The sequence below is a fragment of the Saccostrea echinata genome, unplaced genomic scaffold (genome assembly GCF_033153115.1).
Source record: "Saccostrea echinata isolate AGI-Se365-2 ecotype Australia unplaced genomic scaffold, CSIRO_AGI_Sech_v1 ptg000014l, whole genome shotgun sequence".
Taxonomy (NCBI): domain Eukaryota; kingdom Metazoa; phylum Mollusca; class Bivalvia; order Ostreida; family Ostreidae; genus Saccostrea; species Saccostrea echinata.
This window is the reverse complement of record NW_026889763.1, coordinates 1019591-1033145: the sequence shown is the minus strand read 5'-3', so window position 1 is coordinate 1033145 and position 13555 is coordinate 1019591. Positions and strand designations below refer to the sequence as shown.

At 33.5% G+C, this 13555-nt stretch overlaps 1 protein-coding gene across 1 annotated transcript; it reads right to left on the bottom strand.

Moving 5' to 3' along the window:
* Positions 1 to 871: 871 nt before the first annotated feature.
* On the bottom strand, positions 872 to 12049 carry LOC133186607 (NF-kappa-B essential modulator-like). Its single transcript, XM_061321837.1, has 8 exons — positions 11987 to 12049; positions 11284 to 11721; positions 6357 to 6662; positions 5976 to 6050; positions 3875 to 4060; positions 2687 to 2986; positions 2284 to 2403; positions 872 to 1561 (listed from the first exon to the last, which is right to left on the bottom strand). Exons 2-8 carry the CDS (start codon positions 11719 to 11721, stop codon positions 1130 to 1132), a joined length of 1857 nt encoding a protein of 618 aa, XP_061177821.1. The 5' UTR covers positions 11987 to 12049; the 3' UTR covers positions 872 to 1129.
* Positions 12050 to 13555: the final 1506 nt, after the last annotated feature.

The following is a 13555-nucleotide window of genomic DNA, read 5'->3' as shown; positions in this document are numbered from 1 at the left end:
AATATCTTGAATACCATGGATATGTCAGATTTGGAAATCCCAAGCATTTTTTATTTATCATGAATATGTATCTTACAAATTCAATATCTTGAATCACAGGATATCACATTGATTTCTGTCTCAATCTTTTCTCCATCAAGTTTGAGATAATAATTAAGGTTTGACTGTAGTCATTCACTTCAGTCTATACCGACAGGACCAAGTTAATTGACATAATTGTAAAATAGATTGCATGGCTTTGCTAAAATACAAACATTTAAAACAAAACAAACTGGTTCTGGTTTTGGAACAAAAACAGCTGCAGATTAAAAGTGTTTCCAACTGGCTTACCCCATTCCCACATGACCCCTTCCCAGTCAGCCACTGTTGAATTAAAATCCACAGTAGCGCTTTACCACATTAATGGTTGGATTATCACAGTTTAAATTAGCACTTACTTTCAAACAATCAATACTTTGTACAAACACAAATCATCATTTTTTCAAGTGTTTTAGAGCTTGATGGAGAACTCATCTTTGAAACAATATGTTCATGTATAATCAACCCATTCTCTACTGGGAATCGACACACTTTAACAAGTTACTTTATATCATTCATGGATGTTTGAAATGGTTCATACATAAACATCAACTAAACTTTTGTTCATGAAGAGTTAAACATATTGATTAAATATTATTAAATATATATGGATGAATTCTTAAACACCTCAGCTGTAGACTCTAAAATTTATATGGGATCAATATTCAGAGAATGACATTGCCAAGTAAACACATAAATATACTTTTCACTGAGAATGAATTCAATAAGTATCCATACATCATATTCAAGAATTATGGGCACTTATTAAATAAAATAAATAACTTTCAAAATAATTATTTATCATAGCTGTGGATGAAATGTGAATAGGCTGAAATATTTTTGCTATTGTAAAACATTTAAAGATATGAAAATTTTTCCAAAATGTCCCTAAAATTTATAAACGTCAAAATCAAGCCGGAATTTTTATATTGCCCTCCCCTCCTTTGAAAAATTTCAAGTAATTATCTCATAATGACTTTGAAAATTCAATGTCTTAATTAAAATACCATCAAGTGTATGATTTAGAGGTCAAAGGTTAGAAAGGTCAAGGTCAATCACAGCAGACATCTAAATGTTCCACTAACTGTGCATGACAATCAGCACTAAAACTTTGGCCACACTTTGGACAAGACAACATTTGGCCATTACCAGTTTCACTTTCTGAATCATTGATTTCATCAAGGTCATTTAAAGATGGAACTTTAAGTGATAAACCTAAATCAGTATCTCCTTTATCAGGGGGAGGAAACTCATGACTATTTTTAGGAAAACTAGGTCGGGTCAAAGGTGAGGTACTGTCCATCTGAGGAGGACTGTCTATTTCATTCATGTTCTGCACGGCATAAAAGGAAGAACTGACGGTTTGACCAGAGTGACCTTGATCCATTGTCCTTTGACCTTTAATTGGGTTAACATCAACAGGCAAACTCTTTGGTGGCTTGAGTTCTGGACTTTGGCTTGGACCCCTTGCAGCAAGCTGAGTCTGAAAAAATTAAAAAAATTTCATTAGCTGATTATGAGCATGATCAGATTCATAATTTCTGTTTAATGGTTTATTACTGCTCCATGTTATGTTATTTTTGCCCTTCACTCTTACAAACTCTTTTGCACCATTATAAATTTGCCCAGACACAGTTGCATTTTAAGGAGATATACACCCTGTCCCCCCCCCCCCCCCCCCCCCTTGTGGATAAACCAAGCCCAAGGTGTTTTTTTTTAAACAAATTGTTTAAGTTTATTCTCCTCTGGACCAATGATTCTATAGAAGATAATAAATAACCCCACTCTTATTTTACCATTTCTTTGTATTCCCTTTGGAAAGGGGATTATCCTTCCCTTGGACAAACTTGATTCTTATTTGTAAACTCAAGGGTTCTTGTACTAAGTATGGTTGAATTTGGCCTAAATATGAAAAATATGAAAACTTGCTATTAATTAAATCAAATAGTAAAGACAGACAGATGGTAAGCAAACTTTGATCAGGGCTGTGTTCAAGATTATTATAGCTATCTAGCCTTGCAGTTAAGCTAGTGCTAGGTCTATTGCATGAACACAGTGTATGAATTTACACTTTTTATCCCTACTTAGGAACTATAGACTATAGCTCTACATAAAGCTAAGATCATGAATGCAGGCTAGAAAAGCTAACCTCATGCTCTGGTGAGCAAACAAAATTTACATTGTATCTAATGTACATATACATACCTCCATAGAATAGCCTTGGTTGACTTGATTTAGATTGAAGTCATTATAAAGTGACTGGTTGGTGAGAACGTTATATTCCATATTTACTTGAGGCAAGCGGTTTCGGCCAACTGAATCTCTCTGTAATTATAAAATCATGAATTAATCACATGTTAATTCAATGTAATTCTGTTGCGCATATATGGAAATCACTAGACAGACAGATACAGTGGGGTCGACATTGGACATTTTAGCAGATCGACCTGACATTTTGGCCAAATTGCCAGTAAAGTGGAGGATTTATAGGACATTTTAGCAGAATTTTAAAAGGGAAGTGGACATTTTAGCAGGAGAGTTAGGTCAAATTTATTCTGAATCATACACTTCTTCTGATTACCAGACTCTGCTACATCTAACATCTCACCTTGCTATTTTCAGACTCGAGCTGAGACAGTCGAGTTTTATATCGATCTCTCTCAGCTTTAATTTGTCTCATTTCTTCTTCGAGTTGAGATATCCTGTGTTGAGCTTTTTCTCTGTCACTTCGTTCATATTCAAAGTCTTCAGTACATATCTGTATTTGGTGTTTCAAAGCCTCAATTGACTCGGAGTTGCTGCTAAGACAAGTTCCCTCCCGACGAGAGTTCACCTCCTCTCGGAGTTTTTCTACTTCCTGTGTTAGGTGGGAATTGTATGTCAGGGCCTCATTTAATTTGGTTTCAAACTGATAATAGAGAAAAAAATGCGTAAGTCATTGCACAATTTGCACTTAGCAAACATGTCATGAAAACAATTTAGTATGTTCCATAAGTGAGATATGGTAGAAGTACTTTTTTCCGCATGGTATTAATTTATGCTATGTACACGGTCACACATTTTCCACGGAAATTTGTCCCATCGTACTTAATATACATGTGAGGCATATAGTGAGAGTCTAAGAAATCCGCGCAATTTTCTACCCATGGATTAAACAGAAATAGAGATTCTGTGGAATTATGACCCCATGGAAAAAAGTACGTCTACAGTATGCCTGAGTATGATACTGGGTGAACCAGTTAGAAGAAACTAGAAAACCAAACAGTTAAACAGTTTTGTATACTGTAGGTTCGTTATTTTTTGAGAGAACTTCTCACGAAATTGCTCTTTAATGTCAAATCGCAAGAACAATAATTCCTGAGTGGACGGGTGATCAAGAGATTTTACACTGAATTTTAGCACCATAAAAATAAAAGCAAGTAATTTTATTTCGTGAGTGATGCTTCTCACGAAATTATGCCTCACGTATATTTAAGAATCTACAGTAAAGTTCAGTAAGCTGAGGAACAGAAGGGAGTGTGTTGAAAATTCACCTCTTAGCTGAACATATTGACTTGACTTCAAACCTGGCACACTGGGAAATTTGAAGAAGACTGTATACAGTGAAATTTTCAACCTGTTTAATTTTCACCCCTATCCCCTTATCACAAGAGAGCAAGTTTAAAATGGGCGAATTCAAAGTAAATAGTATTATCTCTTTAACAAATCTGTGTCTGTCCGAGTTTTAAATAGGGCAAAATTTGTATGTAAGTGTGAAATGGCATATAACCCTGTATACAGTAAGTCTGTCACTCACCTCTTTCTTTTGATTTTCCATTGACTGCAGCTTTGTCTTGGCCTCCTCTAATGCACGGTTGATCGATTCCTCTCGCTCAGGCGTGACCATTAAAGCCTGGTTAGCCTCCATTTCAGCCATCAGCTGTTGAATTCTCTGCTCCTGCATTGTGTTGTAGGATTGCCAGCGATGGTTCATCTTCGTTACCTGTCAAATATCTTTGTTTCATTTTGTTGTCTAGATAGAATGATCTAGGATCACTAAAATGATAAAACCGGGATGTCCAAAGCTTGGAACTGTTTAGTGATGTCTGCAGGAATCAGAACAGCCATAATGATGCAGAAATTTTCCTCTTGAATTTTTTTTCTGAATTTTTAAATTTTAATTTGGTAAATAATAATATAAATATATAAAAATTAGGGATGTCAAATTGATCAACTTTTGATAATCGGTTACTCGGAAGTTTTTATGATCGAGTACCCGGGTACTCGGTAAAAATATAAATACAAGTGTGTTAATTTTCATAGGCGTCGGTACCGGGGGGTGGGGGTGGGGGGCTTTGTTCCCCTCCCACTTTTTTTGCAAAGGTAGACATAATATAGGCATTGAACATTGGGGCGTAGGTTTAGCCCCCCCCCCCCCTTTCAACAGCTAGGCACATTGCAGTCTAATATAAGAAAGGTAAGTGGTGGCGTTTGAAAAAAAATGGTATTGAAAGAAGTTCAATCGTACCCCCCCCCCCCCCCCCCCCCCCCCCCCCCCCCCCCGAAATAGGATTTTCGGGTTTGGACGGACGATTTGCAATTTTCATTTTCCTTTTTTTTTTTTTTTTTTTTGCTTGTTAAGTTTTTTTCAGGTTTAATTTTTTTCTCTTTCAATTAGCCCTCTCCCCTTTTTCAAATTGCTTTCGACGCCTACGATTTTCTTGAGCCCCGTTAAGCTCTGTTAAACTCCAAAGCTAATTTTATCACGTTTATATATGTATATAAACATCGAGTCCAACGGGAATGATTTTTTGGTACTAAATTTATTTATCAAATAAACACAGAAGACACAATTAATACATCAAAAATCAGAATATTGTTTAGGATCTATTTCATCAACGCAAAAGGAGGACAATCTGTTACGCAGGTTTGTGATGATTAAACTAGCGAAAGAGAAGGTACGGACGTTGTTGGGATCGCTAGTCTAATATTATTTCATATGTTGGTTGTTTCCCCCGTGTACACTAAACTTACTACGCAAACTGACTTTCAACATTTTTTGAATCTTTAATTATTTCTAAATATTTCTCAACTTTTGAAGTGGGTAGCAGCATTTCTATGCATGTCCGATTTCGCTGCCATATATTAACATTAAAACTGATTTTAAGATAATAGACCATACTTAAACGATGTTCACTGAAAACAATCATTGAAGCCATCCAAAAATTATGGACCACAATAGGTGAGAGCAGCTGTGTACCAGGTGATTGGTCACTAATTACTGTATATACACTGCCACAGGCGATAACGGGTGTTTTACAGGTGTAGATGACAACACGCTAAATACCGTATGCATATTTAAATTTTTTTTTTTGATAAGTTTTTGATAAAAATATGTTCTTTGAAATAAGAAAAAATACACATCCGAGTAACCGAGTACCACTTTTAGTATTTGATACTCGGACGTTCGATCGAGTACCCGGTTAACCGGGTACTCGTTGACATCCCTAATAAAAATATGTGTGTATTGGTAGAGAGGGTGAAATCTACCGTCTGTTAGTGTGCTGTTAAATTTTAATGGTAGAATTAATGTTGAACTCACATAAGGTAATATACTTCATTTGTATAACATTACAATTCTAAGACATAGAAGTCTTGAAAATGAATATACAGTCAAACCTTGTTATCTTGAACTCGATGGGACCGCGAAAGAACTTCGAGACATCCGAGGATGTATCGAGGGTACCAGGTACTTAAAGAATAAGGGGTTGTGACTTCCAAATCACTTCAACATATCCGTGGTATTCGAGATATCAGAGTTCGAGACAATGAAGTTCAACTGTATTTTATCTCTTCATTATTCTACATGTTCATTTTTAACCTTTTTCTTCCTCCCCTTCATATTTTTTTAAACATACCTCTTCTAGTTTGGACTTTAATGAAAAGTTTTCCTCTCTCAGTCTTTCTATTTCCTCTGAAAACTTGTCTGATCCCTTTTTGGAAAAAAAAACTTAAATTAATCATTAGAAAAATTAATAAACATTTCAATTGCTAGTAGTTATGAATAAAAAGCTTGAATTAAAATTACAAGAAAGATAACTTAGTAATACACAAGCTTGCAGTCATTTGCATATAGTAACTGTACATAGCCTGTTCTTCTTTAGAGTAAAAAAGTTTATTAATTCCTTTGTCAACCTGTTTAATTAAATAATATTTAATAAAGGTACGTAAATAATTAGGTGGAGTAGGTCTGACCTTTATTCTTTATAGTCAGACCTTTCACATGGGGCAATAATTACCTTGAGTTGTGCCCCTTGTTTGGTTTTGCTGTTTTCCAGACGTAAAGCCATTTGTTGGCACTGGGTCCCCACATCTGTCAGTTGTTGTTGTAAGTTGTTTTTCTCCTCTGCGAGAGATAAACACAACACATCTCGCGTACGTGAGCTCTCTCGTAGTTCCTCTACCGTGGTAGTCAGCCGTCGAATCTGAGCATCTTTCTCGTCTGCAGAATTTGACAGAGCTCTCTCAAGGTCATTCAGGCGGGAGACCTTCGATTCGAGCTGTTGTTGAAGGGTGGAATTTTTCTGGGTCAGCTCTTTGACTTTCTATAGAAGAAAAGTAAAACTGTATTAGATTATGATCATATACGGATGTAGAAAAAGAAACTCATAACTTAATAACCCTGGTATCCAAGCTGGATTTTCCCTCTAATTTTGAAAGTTCAAGCACAGGATCTATGATTTTGTATTAGAGAGAGTGCTATATTATATAGTATAAGAGTCTGGGGTTCCTTCGAGGTCCAAGCAGGTCAAGGACAACTGACATTTGCGGGACTTGGGAGGAAAACCCATAAGCCTCTGATAATTGGCAATTAGTATACCTTGTTTTGACACAGATAAATGACTGTAATTTTACCTTTTTTACATCAATGTATGTCAGTGAAAACTTTGACTGAGATACAATTTTTTCTGATTTAGTCGGGGGAGTGAGCTAGAAGCATCCCCGCCTGAGTCCACACCTGAAGTTAAAACACTAAGCAATAAACTACATGATCAGCTTAGATATTAAATTCCTCTGAACTTTTCTAATAAATGAAAGTACTTTTGATTTTGAAAGGGTTGAAGGGTTGAAGTGGGCAAGCAATCAAAATTGAAGTAGGATAAATAAGTTACGAAGTAATGAAAAGAGGAAGGAAATGGTGAAGGTAAATTGGATTCCATTAAAATTAGGGATGGCAACGAATATTCGAACATTCGAATATTCATTCGATGAGTTGATATTCGAATATGAATTTAAGATTCGAATATTCGGTGTGTTTTTTTCAGATTTCATAAAAAGAACTACTGTGATAATAAATTTTGATTAGAACAATGCTGGAATTATCCCTGTTTAATTTACTAGCAATCAATTTCCATCGACTGATTTCTTTCACTACTTTCTTATCTTATAAATCTTCTAAATTACATGTATTTTGTTTCGAGTAAGGTGTTATAAAGAATTGAACAATAATGCTTTATGTATAATACAAAACGTACTTTCATAGTTTTTATTAGTTAGATACGATCGGATCAAGAATCAAGGACAACAAATGAAATCTAAGAATGTCTAAAAGGCGTGAAGAGTATACTTATCAAAATAAAATTAATTGATCATTGAATGAATGTCCGATAAAATTAATCTGTAATTAATATTGTAAAGGGCTTAATTTCAGAATAAATGTGTAAATTACTTGATTATCTCGGGTTGTATATAATTTATATTCATTATCGGGAAAAGAGTTAATTACCCAGGAAAATTGTCTATGAAAATATTTGTTTACATTGTATCAAAGATTATAATCATATCTCTTATCAGGCAGATAATTGTAATTTATTACACGTATTGAAAATGCGTTACAGCTATCTTGCCTTTTGTGAGACGACTGGTTCCTCAGGTGGGGCTACTATAAATAAACGTTTCATTTGGTAAAATTATACTTTTCTACATTTAAATCAATTATTTATTTCAAACATTGACAAATATCAAATGGAATTTCTTATTGTACACCTACAAAAGTCTTCATACAATTTTACTTCCAATATAAGTATACCTACACTAATCCTTTCATGAGAGTAGGATGATGTATGTTTAAAATAAAACAGATTTTATTTATTTTATCGAATATTCGAATATATTCGAATACTTTCATTGAATATTCGAATATGAATTATTGACAAAATTGACATCCCTAATTAAAATTGATTTTGGGATTACATATTAAAAAGGATCTCACTGCATATCATTTATGTTTGAGGAGTATGTGTTGGAATGGTGTCACTTTAGATGTGAAATGAGATACCAGTGTGCACACAAACTAAATTTGTGCATTACATGGTGTAGGAGCTAGGGGATTCAATAATTTTGCTGATATACTGTAAACCAACTTTTATTCGTGAGCGAGAAATATCCGTCATGAACCAAGTTATTCACCTATGTATTTATGTAGACTGCTGCCTTCATCGAGAAAACAAGTTGTCGCGGATGGCTTCCAAACTAAAGAAATGCGAATAAAAGATATCTTGAACAAGGCCAACAATAAAAAATGATTTGTTTGATGTACTCCGACCAATCCATTAATATTGCCCCTACCCAATCATTTTTTTCAGTACTTCTAAATCAATTTCTTTCTTTTTTAAAAATAGACTAACTGTATTGTTTTTAATGTTAAGGTCTATCAATTTTCTAAGATACTTAAAAGATTTTACAGAAATAGATAATTTATTTAATTTGTTTAAAATTAGCTGTCAGGTGTCTATGATGAAAATTTCAAAGTCTGTGATTTATAAGCGATAGTCAAAATGTTAGAAAATATTTTTTAAAAAAAACTATCTTCCCACCTTGAAACATTTGGGTCGGAGTACATCAAACAAAAAATTTTTTACTGATGGCCTAATAGTTGGTTTACAGTATATTATACTATAGAAATAGAAAACATAGCTACAATAACTATATGCTTGTGTCCCCTCAATAATAATGTCTGGTGAATTTTTTTGCTTCTATCAAAACGATTTTTGCTTGTTAGTGCCTCCACCTCCCCACCCCTCAACTGAAAATGTTTTGTTATGCCCCCATCCCCCCCCCCCCCCAAAGGTGAAATTGCATCCTATGGGCCTGCACATAATAATAAAAATTGTGTATGTATATTACATCAAGTGTTAATTAATACATTTGCTGTTTTTGGCAGCTATAGCTCCACAACATAACTTCCACGTACCAGTATAGCATTAAAATGATTAATAAGGGTAAAAAAAAATAAATGCTAATTTGACCAAATATAGAGAGCTATGATATATTTAGATCATATTAAAATTATGTCATCAAAGAGACTTTAAATTTGGAGACTTTACAGGCCTATATTTAAAATAAGTCAATGCAGAAAGGGATAAAACATTGATCACATGTTGATGAGAAAAAAATTTACATTATGGTAACCAGTGGTACTTTCAATGTATATTTACAAAATTACCCTTTCTTTCCTCACTTCATTTTTCAGTATTCTATAACTAGACAATATTATTTTCCAGCTCATTTTCAAAATATCCAAAAAAATATTCATTATTTGTGATATATGTACTACACTGTAATCATTCAAAGACAATAATATATGTATATACCACACATGTACTAGTATTTAACAGTACTCTTTAACATTAAATAATGTGAAAGTTGGCGAGTGGAAACTTAATTGGCAGTTATTAGAAATTTGCCGTTTACACATTGTTAAAGTTTTTACTTTTACAATATAATTAGATCTATATATAATTGATTTGATAAGTACATACTTTAAACATAATTAACATTTAAATTAATATAATATTTTATCTTTCCTTAAGGGGATAAAGGACACATGGTCACATGTTAAACTTTGTTAAACTACGTCATAGTCTCCATTTATATAAGTGCAAAACGTGTAAAGCATCAGTTCTTGTATAAATTTTTGACAATTTTTTTTCATTAATTACCATCTTATATTAAAAAAATGAAAAGTTTAACATTCTTGTAAACATTAACAAATTATGAAAAAAGATTGATCCACTCTCTGTTTCTTTAAACTGTGCGTCCAACAAGTCGGTGACGTCATACACGATCTGCTAGTACAGCAAGATCATACTCGGTGAATACAAGGGTGGTATTATTATGTAAAAACAGGTCATAATCAGTATAGAATGAAGTATTTTGAGAAACGGGGAACACAAAAATTATTTTTGCATGGCTGATGACGGAAATCTTACGTAGGTATATCTTATTTCGCTTTAATTTAGCTTACGTGTGACGTCATAGTTTGTTTTTCCCGTACTCGAGAAATGTAAACATGACGAGTTTTTGTCCTGCTTATGTCGTCTTTAACGATGTCCTGTGCAATATTAAGGTCAGCTTCACCATTCAAAATTTTTACAGTTAATCAATAATTTGAAGGACTTGCATTTCAACGTAAATTTAAAAATAAAGGATTTTTTGTAAATTACGTTTTTTGTTGTTTAAGTTGTCTTAAAAAGTTTGTAATTTTCCCTATCCAGATGCAGTGTGATAGATGAAACTTGCCTTTTCGAATTTTAAACCCAATTCATACTCTGAAATATTTTAAAAGATACATGTTCACTTACATATTTTTTATATATGCTTTAAAAATCCAATTATGGACAGAGTAATGAGCCCGGAAAAACGGAGAATTAAAACTCCACTTAGATACTTTAGGGCATAATATTTGTCAATTAATATCTCTAAAATAAGGTAAGAAACCTAATGATATAACTGCTTTAAGATATGTGGGACATACTTAATAAGAAATATACAAAATATAAAAAAAAATTGAATGACAAGTATTTTTTCAGCTAAAGGTCCTTCTTCCCCTTACATAAGTTTTTTTTTCAGTTTCATTTTTCGAAAAATAATCAAGTTGAGAATAAAGATTGTGTGAAATTGTAAAATTTCACACATCAAATAAAACTTTGAACCAGGATGTAAAAGATTTGTTAGGTATAGACTATAATATCGACCTTTGTAAAAAATTAATCTTCTGTCAAATTTCTGTGTAAATCTTATTTGAATGTGGTTTAACACTAGACAAATTATTACTATGATAATATATACATGTTACTGTTTTTAGGGAGAGGAAACACAGAATTCTCTCCTTTGGTCGTAATGATTGGTCCTTTAAACCCGCCAATCACGAGGCAAAATACTTACCTGTTGTAAGGTTTGAATTTCTTCCGGGTCGTTTGGGGACGATCTCAAAAGCTGTTTTAATCGAGAGTTTTCTCGAGAGAGGTTTTCAAGAACTTGTTTCGAGGTACCGGGAATAAAAACGTCGCTTTCTTCCAAACTGAGACTTGCTGATAACCCATTATTAATTAATCTACTTTGAAAATTCCGAATTATCGTCTCCAATGTCTTCACTTTTTTAACAAGACCAACATTTTCCTGTTTGGTCTCTTGTAAGAGTCTTGAAAAAGTTTCTACTCCCCCGTGGCGGATCTTATAGGTATGGAGTTCAGCTTGACATTGTTTCAGAAGAACTTTCATGTGTTCTACTTTCTCCTTATAACAGTCCCTTTCCTGTTCAAGACTTTGCTGCACAGACAACGAAGACTCTGTAGAATTATTCCTGGTCATTTCTGTCGCCATCTAAACAAAATATTTAAGCTAAATGACACATCAAACACGGTATATCCAATACTTTCAAACACACCTAACCAATATATGCGAAACCAACACTTTCTTGCACAAATCGATAATCAAAACGTGACACAAGTGGATGTATTGGTCAAGAAATGTCCAGTTTTTATATTCCCGTGTTGTATTAAGCTCTGAAATCGCTGAAACTTTGAAAAATTCATAAAATAGACTCGATGGATTCCACAACTTTTAACCAGTATTGTAGAATTCTTACCTTTAGGCGCAGAATTAACGGGAAATTCCTTTCGATAAACACACAACCCTTACGTTGTAAAAGTAGGGGCTTTTACCACTCATCGACCTCAGAGCTATATTTAGCTGTTCAAATTTCGAGGGGGAAATACCTTATAGTCTGTTTCAGTTTAAAGAAACAAACACCGTAAAAAAAAACCCTTTGTGTGATGAACTGGTGAAAATGTCATTGTCAATCAAAACAATTGAAAGTGGCCACAAAAATTTCCGGAGCAAATCATGTGAAAGAATTTTGATTAAATAGATATGTAACTTCAAAAAAAAGATTTAGAAAGTATTTATTTACATGTACATTGTCGATGTCAAGATTTAGGATATAAATAAGGATAGGCAAATCAAATATTGTGATACTTGATGCTATGTGAAATAGCTATGAAATATGAACTCTCTTTTTTTAAGTTCTGTACAAGTTCTGTGACGCCGGATCTGCTGCCAGGATTTTTTTCTTTCTGACAGTAACAAATTGATAACATGTGTATAATTGGACAAGTTCAGTGTAATTAAAAATGATATTTTAATTAGGCATTTGTCAAATAAAAAGAAAAAAACCTAACCCAAAACTAAGTGCACTATCTTAGGATAATAATTAGATTATGTTTTAAAACTTTTTTTCGATCGAAAACGAGAGTGACCCCCCCCCCCTTTTAAAGGTACGTCAGACCATGCGCGGATCTAGAGGGAGGAGGGGGTTCAGGAGGGTCCGTACCCCCCCCCCCCCCCGGAATTTGCAGTTATTAAAAGTACACTGTATACACTGAAGCAAAAAAAATGATTTTTTTTTTAAATCCACCTCCTAGAAAACGTGGATCCCATCACGAAATAGGTTTTTTTTTCACGTTTTGGAAATGGATTTTACCTTTTTTATGTTAAGTAAGCCTACTTTTGTTATGTAACAAAAAATTGAAAACTACAATTTAAAAAAAAAAAATACATACCTACCTATACCCACTATAAAAATTTTAGGTCGGCAACTGCAAACAAAGAATTTTCAAAGCTTGGCCTTAGATTTTTTTTTTTGACTGGGATGGAACCCCTGGAAAAGTAATCCTGAATCCGCACCGCAGGCGACACCTTCCTCAATAATAATAATATGTAATTTTTCCCGAGGATTTGTCATTGAATTATGGCTACTTTAATAAATAACATTTGTGCAAAATACCACGATACTATATAATACAAAATACCAAAATACTATATAATTCTACTTGAAATCCCTTGAATTGTCAATATCACAATCTTTGGTGTATTTATTTTGTTACACAATTTGAGAACCGTTTAAAAACCACAAAGGTAATTATGAATAATTTTCTATATTTACATTCCACATGTACTTTTCTACGAAAGCCTATAATAACGCCTTTTAGAGAGGCGTTATAAATGCGTCAATAAAGGCGTCAAAAGGCGTATATAACGCCTTTCTAAATGGAGGATATTCAATGTTTTGTAGATGAAATATGAATTTATTTCACGAGTGGGACAGGATTTTTTGATATTTTCATGAGTGCAAAGCACGAGTGAAAATATCAGAAAT

Excerpts from the sequence above, each read along its gene's own strand:
- LOC133186607 (XM_061321837.1), bottom strand. The coding sequence starts at position 11,721 with ATGGCGACAGAAATGACCAGGAATAATTCTACAGAGTCTTCGTTGTCT. Across the intron at positions 6,663-11,283 it reads AAATTCAAACCTTACAACAG|AAAGTCAAAGAGCTGACCCA; the intron begins GTAAGTATTTTG and ends TTTCTTCTATAG. Across the intron at positions 2,404-2,686 it reads TCGAGTCTGAAAATAGCAAG|AGAGATTCAGTTGGCCGAAA; the intron begins GTGAGATGTTAG and ends TTATAATTACAG.